This window comes from Aquarana catesbeiana, linkage group LG04 (genome assembly GCF_042186555.1).
Source record: "Aquarana catesbeiana isolate 2022-GZ linkage group LG04, ASM4218655v1, whole genome shotgun sequence".
Classification (NCBI taxonomy): Eukaryota; Metazoa; Chordata; class Amphibia; order Anura; family Ranidae; genus Aquarana; species Aquarana catesbeiana.
The window spans coordinates 396,028,759-396,043,943 of record NC_133327.1 but is presented as its reverse complement, the minus strand read 5'-3'; the positions used below and the strand labels follow the sequence as shown (position 1 = coordinate 396,043,943).

Here is a 15,185-nt window from a genome sequence, read left to right as displayed (position 1 = left end):
ATTTTGATTCGGGGTTTCCCTGTGGGGAATTCCCATGCCGTTTTCATCAATGAACTTCTATGTGTATTGTCGGCAATGCAATAGCCGCAGGTAGTTTTAAATGGGTTTTTTCCTTTGAAATGTCATTTTGCTGTCAGACTGTTCTAAACACGGGAAACATGCGCCCCTTTACAGGCATACTATAGACATCCCCCAGGTATGAAATTTAAAGGGATATTATACTTTTATTGTTTGACTTTAAGCATTATTAAAATCACTGCTCCTGAAAAAAAGGCCATTTTTAAAACTTTTTTTTGCATTGATCCATGTCACCTGGGGCAGTACCCGGGTCCCCAAACACTTTTTATGACAATAACTTGCATATAAGCCTTTAAAATTAGCACTTTTGATTTCTCCCATAGACTTTTAAAGGGTGTTCTGTGGCATTCGAATTTGCCGCGAACACCCCAAATTGTTCGCTGTTCGGCGAACTTGCGAACAGCCAATGTTCGAGTCGAACATGAGTTCGACTCGAACTCGAAGCTCATCCTTAGTGGTGATGTGCTCTGAATAGGGCAGCTTTTGTCTATACAAGCAACTAATATACATTTTGCAGCCACCCCCACCCCCCCCACCCCAACAAACAGACTTTGCAAAAGAAAAGAAAATGAATATAACCCCCTAAAAAAATCTGATTTTGGGAAAAGCAGACAGCTTATGGGTAGGATTCCATAACCAGTTTTTGCTGTTGTTTGCCCTTCCCCTTGGCTGTAGGCTTTAGGATGGGCAGCCTAATGCTGTAGGTTTTCCTCCTTGCAGCTATGCCTTCAGCGCTAGGAATATAATGAAATAAAAATAATAATATGAATCCTACCCCATTTTCTTATCCTCCTCACTAGCAGTATTTCAAACCTCCTTCATGCATTCTAATGTAGTTAGCAATAATGCTGTTTAGGAGCTGCCTGCAGCTGGGCCTGGCCACTTTGGTTTAGAAAAAAAACTCCTTTCAGGGATGGGAGGATTGGGGGAGGGCTATTGGTCATGAGAGGGGTTTCTGCTGCCAAGAGATTGTTATTCAGCACTTTCTCAAAGTAATGAATTTCATGCCCTCTCTGGGATGGTGGTGGTAGATTAGCTATATTGCCCTTGTATTGATGGATTTAATAGGATAGCCATCCTATAACAGTCTCTCACTTTAACAACCTGAATCCTGGGGTCCTTATACAGGCATTTGAGCATTACATTTTACAAAAAATGCAGCAGGGGACCCTGAGCCTCCCCCAAACTCAAACCCAATCACATGAAACTCTTGCATTTAAAAGGGGTGAAAAGTTCCTCTTGTAGTAATTTCTTCCTCCTCCTTACCACCAGCACCCTAATCTTCCTCATCCTCCTCACCACCAGCACCCCAACCCTCCTCCTTCTCACTGCCAGCAACCCACCTGATTTCCTTCTTGTCTTCAACCCCCCCTCCACTATCCCCTTTGTATTCCTCCTCTGCTCCTGCTGCATCATATTATTCTACATGCAGGTGGGTGGCAGGGATGGACTTCTGTGCAAAATAATGGTGGATGGTGGACCATGCCATTGTGGTTTAGCACAGAAAACTAACTTGTGAAAAATGGTTTGCAAAGATGCTGGGCATGGGTGTGATTTTGAATTGTTTTTTTCTTCCACTCCAGCAGCAGATGTAAAAAAAAAAGATGTCATAGACCATAGCTCTATGGACTGTATTTAAACTGTATTTGCAGAAGGAGGAAGAGGAAAAAAATTGTAACACCTAAACATTTTTTTACCTTAATGCATTCCCTGCATTAATGCAAACAGAAAAATCAGTGCTATTACCAATACAACACATTGATGGCAGAGCTCCCGGGTGCTTGATCCACAGTCGCTGGCTGAGTAGAATGATGTAGAAAGGATGGTCCACACACCGGTTGTTGCTCTTAAAAAATCTTCATTTTATTGAAAAGCCACAGTGTACAAACACAGATAGATTCAGTTGACCCGTTTCCGCCTATGAGGCCTTAGTCATAGGTTATGACTAAGGCCACATAGGCTCAAACGTGTCAACTGATTTGATCTGCATTTGTACACTGTGGCTTTTCAAAAAAATTAATATTCTTTAAGAGCAACGACTGGTGTGCGGATCATCCTTCCTACATCATTCCTTGCATTAAGGTTAAAAATGTTTAGGTGTCAGCATCCCCCCTCACCCCCCTTTTACTTACCTAAGCCCTCATTAGATCTAGCACTGTACATGTCTACAGCTCTTCTCTCCCCTCACTTCCGGGTCTCACTGGCTTTGCTGGGGCACTGGGAGCCATTAGCTCCCATTGCTGTCAATCAAAGCTAGTGACAAGGCCATCTGTGCATCTGATCCATATTGCCTTAGTGTGTAGGGGTGTCTTTCAAAATGAATGGCACTGTAACGTGCTAATGCATGTAATGCGTAACAAAGTGTGTTACTGTAACACACCAAAACAAAAAGGTGTGTTTCAGCAAGATGGAGCATGGCAAACATTTTCAATGCAGAGTAGAGTTTGTAACACTACAGTAAGATTAAAGTAGGTTGGAATAAAAATCTTATCTTTTTTGTATACTTATGTGTTACATGGGCCTAGGAAAAATATTGAGTAAACTATTTAATTCACATATTTGACACACCTTTCTTGAATTCATTCTAGTGAAAGAAAAAAAGGAAGAGAAGAAAGAAGAAAAGGAAAAAGGTATGATATTGCATTAGTATTAAAGTCAATTTACAAACAACAAAATGATTTATTTTAACCACTTTAGCCCTCACACCGGAACAACCCTATGAACCAAAGCAATTTTTGCATTTCTAGTAAAGGCCTGTTTATTCGACAATAACTTTGACATTACTTAACATAAGAAAGTAATACATATACTGTTTTTTTTAAGTGATATTGTCTAATTTGTCTTACAAAAGCAATCTTATTTGTTGGGTAATTCATATACAACATAAAAAATAAATAATAACAACAACAACACTAAAAACACACACACTTTTTTCTACAATGATCATTTTTACTGTAGATAAAAGTATACATTGTATTCTATAATTTGCCCTACCTATAATTAACCCCTTCCCGACCTCCGTACGACAATATACGTTGGCAGAATGGCACAGGTGGGCAAAAGGGCGTACAGGTACGTCCCCTTTAAGATGCGGCATTGTGGTAGCATGCGTGCGCCCACCGCATGCTCCATGACCACGAGTCCCGCAGACTCTATGTCCGCCAGGTGCCGCTATCGTGTCACAGAGCAGAAGAACGGGGAGATGCCTTTGTAAACAAGGCATTTCCCGTTCTGCCTAGGGATATGACAGAGATCACTGCTCCCTGTAATTGGAAGCAGTGATAGCTGTCATGTAAGTAGTAGCCCATCCCCCCCACAGTTAGAATCGCTCCCTAGGACACACTTAACCCCTTGATAGCCCCCTAGTGGTTTACCTCTTCCCTGCCAGTGTCATTTACACAGTAATCAGTGCTTTTTTTTATAGCACTGATCGCTGTATAAATGACAATGGTCCCAAAATAGTGTCAAATGTGTTCGATGTGTCTGCCATAATATCGCAGTCCCGATAAAAAAAACGCAGGTCACTGCCATTACTAATAAAAAAATATAATAATAAAAATGCCATAAAACTATCCCCTATTTTATAGACACTATAACTTTTGCACAAACTCTCGCAAAATCAATATACGCTTATTGCAATTTTTTTTACCAAAAATATGTAGAATACATATCGGCCTAAATTGAGGAAAAAAATATTTTTTAGATATTTTTGGGGGAAATTTATTATAGCAAAAAGTAAAAAATCTTGCGTTTTTTTCTCAAAATTGTTCCCCTCTTTTTGTTTACCACCAAAAGAAAGCTCTATATGTGGGGAAAGAAGGACGTCAATTTTTTTTGGATGTAACATCGCACAACCACGCAATTGTCAGTAAAAGCGATGCAGAGCCGAATCGCAAAAAGTGCTCTGGTCAGGAAGGGGGTTAATCCTTCCGGGGCTGAAGCGGTTAAACTAAAACTATGATTCAAACTATGGCACAAAGCATTAGAAAGTTATTTACAAATAAAATACTTTTTTTCAATTTTTCAATGCAATTTTCTTTAATGCAACGCAAAAAAAAAAAATTATAAACAAAATTAGATAAAAAGTTATTAATTGAAAAAAATAGAAATACACAAAAAATCATCAGGAAAAAAAATAGTTAGGAGTAGAAGGAGCAGAAGAAGTTCATTATTAGTAAACCAAGGGCTAATATGGGATTAAATAGGAAACAAATAAAGGTGACTTGTTTTAATTAGTCAGTTTGCTTTGACAGACATCACATGCAAAAGTAACAATGTAAATGTATCCCTCTTTTTCACATGTAAACAGTGTTTATTAACACCGCAAGGCAGTCTTTTAATATCATATAAAAATATATTCTAAATATATATACTCATGCTAATGGTATACAAAATAACATAAAATGGAAAAATAAACTGACAAGTGCAACTGCTGTACATAAGGTGCTAATCACTTGAACAGATACAAATATATAAAATACAGTGCTAGCAAACACAGTATAAGTGAAATTGCAAACAATATATTGATAATAAACATAAAAGTCCAAATAAAGTGACTGATGTGCTTGAATCCAAAAATGCAAAGTGCTCCAAAATTTTCAAGATGTGCCACAACACCCCCTCCTATGTCCCCACTCACTGGATCAAATGGACCTCCAGCCTTTCAGTCTAGGGGTCACTTCAGGCTTAATAATGATGGCCAGGAATGGCTGCTTTGGCATCGGATCATCAGACAAAACTTCCTTGTTAAAGATACTCAGCCAGAATAACAGGTACCCAGAATGAAAAGGAATGTACTAATAGTAAAGTCCCACAAGAAAAGGATTTATTGTGCATAGAAATGAATACTTACAAGAAGCATGATAAAATCAGGCATAAAAACATGGTGCTGTGAATACAGGAAATGCCGTTCATGGTGTGCGTTCCACAATACCGGAAGTGACCTCAATAGGAACCGGAAATTGCATCTACGTGTTTCACCCTCCCACAGGGCGTCATCAAGGACCTTGAGGGTGAAACGCGTAGGTTAGTGCACCCTAACACTGTCCCACTATAAGTCGCTGAGCCCCATCATTACCGTATAGAATCTAAAGCTGCGTAAATTTCAGTATATATACACCATAGTTTGTAGATGCTAAACACAAACCAAATAATATACACTTTTTGGGGTTTCTTTTACCAAAAATATGTAATACATTTTGGCCTAATTTTTGAATATATTACATTTTTTGGATATGTTTTATAACAGAAAGTATAAATATAATTTTTTTTCAAAATTTTTGGTATTTTTTCATTTATTTAATAGAATTGAAAAACCTAGTGGTGATCAAATACCACCAAAAGAAAACTTTCACAAAAGCTCTACTTATGTGGAAAAAAAAAATAATTTGCGTACAGTGCTGCATGACCACACAATTTCCAGTAAATATCACAGTGCTGAATAGGGATGGGTGAACGGTTCGGCCCGAGCATAAGTTCGGGCCAAACTTTCGTTGTTTGGTTGTGTGAACGACCCGTTTTTTCGCCCCCCCCCAAACCAACCTCAATGCATTGCGGTGCTGAACAGTTCATTGCAAGCCCTGATTTGCTGAACCGGTGAAGGCCTCAGCCAATCAAGGTACAGAACACTGTCAGAGTCATGATTGGACACTGTCATCATGACTTTATCCAATCATGGCTCATTCCCGCCCCACAGTATAAAAGTATTCTTTCAATGGCAGCCATTTTCAGTGTGATTTTGGCGTGGAGAGAGATAGAACAGGGCTCTGTTCAGTGCTATTAGTTAGTTAGTGTGCTATACTGTGCTATTTTGCTTCAATTGCCAGTGTAGAATATTAGCTTAGTGTCAATCTAGGGATAGTGTGAGTGTAGTGAGGAGGACCATCATTCAGCTTTGCATAGTGTGCAGCTAGAGTAGGGACAGCTCAGATAGTTTCACTGTAGTGTAGTGAGACCATGTCATTCATACATACGTTAGTGTACAGTAGGGACAGCTCATATAGTTTCAGTGTAGTGTAGTGAGACCGTGTCAGTAATCTTGACGTTAGTGTATAGCTAGAGTAGGGACAGTTCAGATAGCGTCAGTGTAGTGAAGGTTGAACACCATCTATTTGATTGCGTTACTGCCAGTTTAAAGCCATTTACTTCTGTGTGCGTTACTGCCAGTTTAACGCCATATTGTTTTGTGTGCGCTACTGCCAGTTTAATGCCATATAGTTCTGTGCGTCACTGTATGTTTGGTGCATTATATTGCAGTATATTATATATAGTATCCATGGAGTGTGTCTGTGTAGTGTGAGTACTCAAATTAAAGTGCACCAAACACCTCTTTACATTGATTAAAGTGCATCTACATACAGATTTCAACTTCTTCTTTACATTTGCTTATAAGCACCACCCCTCCCTCCCAATAATGTCTGGGAGGACAACAAGGAGAGGCATATGTTCCCTTGGCACTGTAAGGGGGCCAGCAACAAATGTGACCAAAGGTGGACGTGGTGGTCAGTCCTCAGGCAAGGCATAATTTTCCCTGTTTAGTGAGTTTGCCCGTGCTATCCAGCCACAGCATGCAGAGGAGGTGGTGAACTGGCTTACTAAACAGTCCTCATCCTCCCCATCCTCTGTCACACAAACAGAGACAAGTGTGCAGTCCCCTGCAGTTGCCAGAGTGGATAAACCTGCCTCCTTGTCCACATCTATTCCTGCCATAGCCCCAGCATCAGCCATTGAGGCCTCAGCTGAGTTAATCGACCACAGCATCAGTCACTTGCTCCTTGATGATGCCCAGCCATTGCTGGATTCAGATGTTGGTTCTGAGGTTGATGATGACAGGTACATGAGCCTAGAGAGAGGGATGAACAATGGTAGAAAAAATGGCATCCATGTTCCCCAAGCTGCAGCATATTGCCAAGTTGGCTCCAGTGGTAATGATGAAGATGGAGGAGATGATGAGGTCAATGATGCGACTTGGGTGCCAGATAGAGCAGAGGAGGAAACTGAAGGTGAGGTGGCACAGCCCCAAGGAGGCCGACATCAAGAAAGAGTAGAGAGCAGCCACCCTATTCCATCAAATTCTGCAGCTGTTATCTCCCGGCCCACTCCCAAAGCTCAGCTGTCTGGGCCTTTTTCAGCACATCTGCAGCAAATCGCACTGTTGCTATCTGCAAACTGTGTCTCAGGCACATCAAACGTGGCAAAACACCAACCATTTGGGTACCACATGCTTAACAAGGCATTTAACGTCCAACCACTCAGCCTGTTGGCAAAAGCACCTAAAAGACATACAAAAGGGGCACAAATCTGTCCCCCCTCCTCCTCCTCCTTACCCACTTCAGTCTGCCCCTGTGATACCGAGTCATTACCTTTTACCCTCCACTGACAGGGATGATGGTATAGCACAGGGTGTCCCAGGTGCTAGCAACACATCTGCCAGCAGCACACCACCAGCTGTAGACTGTAGCCGGCAAATTTCTCTGCCCCATCTGCTGCAGCAGAAAAGAAAATACAGTCCCTGCCACCCACATGCCCAGCGTCTGAATGCAAGCTTGTCAAAGCTGTTAGCTCTCTAATTTCTGCCTTTCAGCCTGGTGGATTCTGCCCCCTTCCGTGAATTTGCCATCAGCCATCAAATCCACCCTACTGCTTACAAGTGGTCCAGCAAGCATGGGCAGGGATGATATATTTAGTTCACAGCACACTGGGTAAGGCTGCTTGCAACTCGAAAGAATTCAGGACAGGGCTTGGTGCTGTAGCTTGTTGTGCCCCCACATCTCCATACAGCTGGTGGTGATGTTGCCAGATCTGTGAGCTCTACTCCCTCCTCCACCAGCTTCATGCCCTCCTCTGTAGATTGTCCTATGAACATCAGGTACCACCTAAGTGTTCAAAGGGCTATTCCCAGAGCCAGGCTAAAAGGTGCCATGCAGTGCTTCAGCTGGTGCGTTTAGGGGACAGGAACCACACCGAAGCAGAGATTCTTGCAGCTCTGCAGGGACAGGCCTAGAGGTGGTTCACACCATGCCAGCTGGAGCCAGGAATGGTGGTGCCTGGTAATGGCTCAAACCTCCTGTCCTCCCTTAGACAGGGAAAGTTGACACATGTGCCATGCCTGGCACATGTCCTCAATTTGGTGGTGCAGCATTTCCTAAGTACTTACCCAGGGCTGCAAGATGTACTAAAGCAGGCCAGAAGAGTCTGTAGCCATTTCAGGCTGTCAAACACAGTGCTCGGTTGGCTGAAATTCAGCAGGAATTTTACCTGCCCTTAAACTGCCTGATTTGTGACATGCTCATCAGATGGAACTCAACTTTGGGAATGCTGCAGTGGCTATACATGCAGCAGAGGGCCGTCAACGAGTATCTGTGCCAGTGCAGCACAATGACAGGCTCAGGCCGCCTCAGCTTTTTTCCCCACGCCAATGGCCGATCATTAAGGATGCATGCACTGTATTGTCACCGTTTGAGGAGGCCACAAGGATGGTGAGCCACGACAGTGCATGCATCAGTGACACAATCCCTGTTGTGTTCCTGCTGGAGCAGACTCTGCTTGGAATTATGAACAGGGCACTGGAGGCAGAGCAGCAGGAGGAAGAGGAGGACTTTGTTTCCTCTCAAGGCCCACTTTATCCAGACACCATCATTCTTATGTCACAGAGCACACAGGCAGAGAGAGGGGAAGAGGAGGAGGATTCTGGCACTTTCATAGGCTTTAAAGAAGAGGAAGACATGCGTCAATCTGTAAGCGATGGCTTTCTAACCCCAAAACCCTTGGGAGTAGTGCGTGGCTGGGAGGAGAAAGTTCCAGATGCTGTCATCCTGAGTGACCCTGAGGAGTCTACTTCTCAAGCCTCTGCAAATTTGAGGCGCATGGGCAACCTCATGCTTCAAAGCCTATGAAAGGACCCAAGAATACCAGGTATAAAGGAGAAGGATGATTACTGGTTAGCAACCCTCCTCGACCACCGTTATAAGGGGAAGGCCTCAGAACTCATCCCGTCCCCACAGAGGGTGCAGAAGATAAAATCTCTTGAGGACACGTTAAAGAGGATTTTATTGAACATTTTTCCTGACTCCAGTAGGTCACAGTGTCGTGAAAAATTTAGTTTTGAGTCTTCTGTTGGTCAAGAGAGTAGTGTAGGAAGGCGTTTCTAAATTTTTTTAGTCCTCACCATCCATGGCTGTCAGCTTCCACATCCCATCGTCAGCTTCTGCATCGCATGGTGGGCGATTACCTCATGGCCAAAACAGAGATGGAGAGCTTTCCAGCTGACGATCCACTGACTTACTGGGTCATGAGCATAGACCACTGCCCAGAACTTGCCCAGTATGCTATTGAGTTGTTGGGCTGCCCTGCATCCAGCATGCTTTCAGAATGGGCATTCAGTGCTGCAGGGGTTTTTTTTACTGATCATAGAACACGTCTGTCCCAAGACACCGTGGACCGTTTGACTTTTATAAAAATGAATCAATCCTGAATTACCAGCTATGAAGCCCCTGATGCTGATGTCACTGATTAAGTCTTTTTGAGATGTGAAATCCCTGTAGGACTTCGAGGCTGCCTAGCTTTGAGGGTGTTCAATCATTTCATCTGGAAGAATGTTTTTGGTATAGGTTTCATGGGCACAATGAACACCCAAAGACCTATTTTTCAGCACCTGTTTGAAAGGTGCATATCATTGCAATTTTTTTACAGCAAGGCCAATTCTTGCTTTTATCAAAAGTACTTCTATAGGGTTACGGTGGGAAGGTGCCCCTGACACCCAAAGAGTAATTTTTCTGCACCTGTTTGACAGGTGCATATCATTGCAATTTTTTACAGCAAGGCCAATTCTTGCTTTCATTAAGAGTACCTCTATAGGGTTACGGTGGGAAGGTGCCACTGACACCCAAAGACCAATTTTTATGCACCCGTTACTTCTATTCAACGTCAAAGTGACACCAGAATGTATCCAAAAAATTTCTAATCTTGTTCCCAGTGCACTACATTGTGGCCTGTTGCTGAGCAAAATAAAGGCAGCTTGTAGGGAAAATGTCGTTTTTTTGGCTTTATAAATGCAATTATTGCTGCAGCAGATTCTAGACATGGTACAGATCTGCCACTTTATAGGTAGACTATGGGGACCCTCCAGGCACTATATTGGAATTTTTTTTTTTCGTTTTTATGTTTTCACTTAAAAAATCAAAAAATCACTGCTCATTTAAAAAATTATGTTTTTCACAATCTTTTTTTTTAATTGATACATGTCCCCCAGGGCAAGACCAGGACCCCTAAAACCATTGTATGCCCAATTACTTGCATATAAGCCTTCAAAATGGGCACTTTTGATTTTTGACATTCGGATCCCATTGACTTTAATAGGGTTTCTTATTCAGGTTCGAACTTTCGCGGTGTTCAAAGGTTCTGGTGTGAAATGAACAGGGGTCTGTTCAGCCCATCCCTAGTGCTGAATAGTAAAAAATGCCCTGGTCATAAAGAAAAACCTTCTGGAGGTCAAGTGATTAAATTATATGTAAAGTAATATTATTTTATTTTAATTTTGGCTAGTAGGTAATGGTTGAAACCCTGGTCGTTTTCTTTTCCTTGTGTGTTCTTTTGGGGAGATTTTCCTTCCTGCCCCAGAGACACAGGAAGTAAAAGGAAATCTTTCCAAAGTGAGAAGAAAATCCTCTTGGACAGCTGTCAATAGAACAGGTGTCATGTTTAGAAGCTTTAACCTCACTTCCCATACTGGTGACAATTGTACAGCTTTTAGATTTCTTATTTTCTGCCTCAATAACAATGGTAACTAGTTAATATAATTGGTGAATCTCCTCATTGGGGTCACAGATAGTAAGCAATAAAAATCTGGTGTAATAACACTTCCATTCCATCCAAAAGTCAATAAACAGGTTTGAAAGTTAAAAACAATTTGATAAATATGTTATGTACAAACTGTTAGGCATGTCTATGTGCTTATGCACATATCTGACTTAAAGGTGTATATCTGGGAAAAAAAAAATCAGTACATCTCTGCAATACATATGCACATTTCCCCATGTTTTTGAACTTTATAAGCACTGCACTGTGCTCCTGTATGGATTGATAATACAGTGTCACTGTTGCACTGAAATTCCAAGCTTTGTTGATAGCCTTACCAAGTTCTGTTATGATGGACTACAGAATAACACTTCTCTTAACAAAAAACATAACATAAAGTGTTCTGTAGTACAGCAGGGGAGACCTCAAACAAGGTTGCTAACACAGCTTGGAACTTAAGTGTAGCAGAAGCAGAGTTGTTAGATCAAACAGGAAATTAGATGATCACTGAATTTATTGCAAATCAACATGTATTTTCCTTCATGTGCATTTATTGGAAATATGTACTGATTACTAATATATATATATATATATATATATATATATATATATATATATATATATATATACATATACATATACATATATATATATATATATATATATATATACATATATATATATATATATATATATATATATATATATATATATATACATATATATATATATACATATATATATATACAGTGGGGACGGAAAGTATTCAGACCCCCTTCAATTTTTCACTCTTTGTTATATTGCAGCCAGTTGCTAAAATCATTTAAGTTTATTTTTTCTCCTCATTAATGTACACACAACACCCCATATTGACAGAAAAACACAGAATTGTTGACATTTTTGCAGATTTATTAAAAAGAAAAACTGAAATATCACATGGTCCTAAGTATTCAGGCCCTTTGCTGTGACACTCATATATTTAACTCAGGAGCTGTCCATTTATTCTGATCATTCTTGAGATGGTTCTACACCTTCATTTGAGTCCAGCTGTGTTTGATTATACTGATTGGACTTGATTAGGAAAGCCACACACCTGTCTATATAAGACTTTACAGCTCACAGTGAATGTCAGAGCAAATGAGAATCATGAGGTCAAAGGAACTGCCTGAAGAGCTCAGAGACAGAATTGTGGCAAGGCACAGATCTGGCCAAGGTTACAAAAAATTCTGCTGCACTTAAGGTTCCTAAGAGCACAGTGGCCTCCATAATCCTTAAATGGAAGACATTTGGGATGACCAGAACCCTTCCTAGAGCTGGCTGTCTGGCCAAACTGAGCTATCGGGGGAGAAGAGCTTTGGTGAGAGAGGTAAAGAAGAACCCAAAGATCACTGTGGCTGAGCTCCAGAGGTGCAGTCGGGAGATGGGAGAAAGTTGTAGAAAGTCAACCATCACTACAGCCCTCCACCAGTCGGGGCTCTATGGCAGAGTGGCCCGACGGAAGCCTCTCCTCAGTGCAAGACACATGAAAGCTTGCATGGAGTTTGCTAAAAAACACCTGAAGGACTCCAAGATGGTGAGAAATAAGATTTTCTGGTCTGATGAGACCAAGATAGAACTTTTTGGCATTAATTCTAAGCGGTATGTGTGGAGAAAACCAGGCACTGCTCATTACCTGTCCAATACAGTCCCATCAGTGAAGCATGGTGGTGGCAGCATCATGCTGTGGGGGTTTTTTCAGCTGCAGGGACAGGACGACTGGTTGCAATCGAGGGAAAGATGAATGCGGCCAAGTACAGGAATACCTTAGATGAAAACCTTCTCCAGAGTGCTCAGGACCTCAGACTGGGCCGAAGGTTTACCTTCCAACAAGACAATGACCCTAAGCACACAGCTAAAATAAGAAGGAGTGACTTCACAACAACTCCATGACTGTTCTTGAATGGCCCAGCCAGCGCCCTGACTTAAACCCAATTGAGCATCTCTGGAGAGACCTAAAAATGGCTGTGCACCAACATTTACCATCCAACCTGACAGAACTGGAGAGGATCTGCAAGGAGAAATTGCAGAGGTTCCCCAAATCCAGGTGTGAAAAACGTGTTGCATCTTTCCCAAAAAGACTCATGGCTGTATTAGATCAAAAGGGTGCTTCTACTAAATACTGAGCAAAGGGTCTGAATACTTAGGACTTTTAATAAATCTGCAAAAATATCAACAATTCTGTGTTTTTCTGACAATATGGGGTGCTGTGTGTACATTAAATGATTTTAGCAAATGGATGCAATATAACAAAGAGTGAAAAATGTAAGGAGGTCTGAATACTTTCCATCCCCTCTGTGTGTGTGTGTATATATATAGATATATATCTATATATATATTTTTTTTTTTGGCCCAGACATAAACTTTAACAGACAACTCAGTATATGTGGCCTCTAGGGGCTGTCATGCTGTCTATTTATGTATGTATTGTAGAGTATCCATCTTTTTAAAACAGAACAGTGTCAGCATACAGTAATGTAATTTAATTTCTTATCTTTGGTCACAGAACGCAAGATTATTAAGGGAAAAAGTAAGAAACAGCTGTTTGGAACATTTCACAGCTCTTGCTGAGGCTATATACGTACTTCCTATATTTGTCTTCAGCATATACTGAGCTTTAAGTAAATTCAGAGCAAAATATGCTACAGTATGTGAAAATGTTGTGGTTTGCTTTGTTGGTAATATGCACCTTGACATTCTTTATGCTTTTTATTGCATCCTTCGCATCCTGCTGCACCAGAACATCTTACCTGCAGTGCAACCAAACTTATAGCTGTCAAGCGTTCCCGCAAATGGTTTTGGTTAAGGAATGATATCAGTAATACTGGATCAGCAATTAAACCCATGCGCTACCCCATGCTCTAGTCCTCTGTACTAAAAGAATCTGAAATCATTCCATTCTGAAATTATTATCTTAAACCTTCTATCTTAAACCAAAGCAAAACCTTCATTAACAATATTACTTTTTATTTTTATTCATGATTTTAGTTATAATTGTATATTATGTATACTCCAGTGGATACTATAATTCAGAATTATTATCAAGCTAGAGTCACTTTTTAGGTTATGTGTATGTCTAGCTATTCTTTATTAACATTGGAAACTTAAAGCCACACAGTTTTTATGCTAATATGAATAAATATCACAACTAGTATCATTCCTTGTCTCAAATAAAAATAGATCTATTTACTTTTGTTGAGTCTAGAACTGTGTCTAACTTGTAAGGCTGATTTTTTTCCGGCATATCTTTTTAATATATTGATCATGAGCATAAGTTTCTTCTTCAAGCTACTGAAGTCATGGTCAAAATCACCTCCAAGTGCATCAGCCCACCAGCAACACAAGCTAAACGCTGCTTTGGTTGGCCACAGGGTCTTTCAATACCTGAGCATATGTAGTAATGTATGTCTTTGAGGCTTATGCACAATTACAAAAGCTTTTTAATGTCTATTTGCATGTTTTGGTTCATTTTAAGCACATTACATTTTTTTTAAATGAAGGAACAACATTAAAAAAGTATAGTTTTTCCATGGTGCAGATATGCTAAAAAATTGCAGAAAATTTCTGTTACATGTACTTTTTTGGACTTATCACTAATTTTCTGCAGACCTATAGTAAAATTTACACTTGAACCTCTGCAGACCTAAAGTAAAATTTACACTTAGACCTCTGTGATGCTGTACATCCTCTCTAAACATTTTAACTTTCTAATATATTAAGCTTATTTTCAGACATGCTTGCCACTTAGTAAATAGTAGTAGTAGTAAATATTTTAACCGTGATGTTTCTACATATATCTCAATGACCATCCCTGCTCAGATTATCCTTTTTTTTTGCAAATGTAAACAATAAAGGTCATCACATAGGATACAGAATCTTCAAACATAAGGTAGTACTATAATAAGCTGAACAAGAAAGAACATAATTACTCAAATTATATCTTTAATAACCAAACAAAGGATCTTGGGATGGACCAATTGTTTTTCTGTCCCTGTGAATAGAAACAATCTGATTTCTATTTTTATGTATTTAGGCCACTTTTTTTGTTTTATGACCTACATCTGGATTATCTACTTTATGTACTAAATGATCCAGCACCCTTACCTCTGCTAAAAGGGCTGAAATATTATTCTTTTTTTGGAATCTGATCCCTTGGGTAGCTGCCATAGGTTTATCAATGAAGGCAAATAGTTGGCTTCTTCTTGGGTGATTTCTGAATGCTCAGGACAGAATCTTTGTGTGGTAGAGGTGTTGGCAGGCTGCAGATACCAGATGGA

At 40.4% G+C, this 15,185-nt stretch overlaps 1 protein-coding gene across 1 annotated transcript in view; it reads left to right on the top strand.

Moving 5' to 3' along the window:
• LOC141141259 (uncharacterized) overlaps positions 1-15,185 on the top strand; it is a 1,017,917-nt gene that overhangs the window by 599,935 nt on the left and 402,797 nt on the right. The window contains exon 26 of the mRNA XM_073628940.1: positions 2,667-2,708. Coding sequence (XP_073485041.1) covers positions 2,667-2,708 — 42 coding nt within the window. The remainder of the gene's footprint in view (positions 1-2,666; positions 2,709-15,185) is intronic.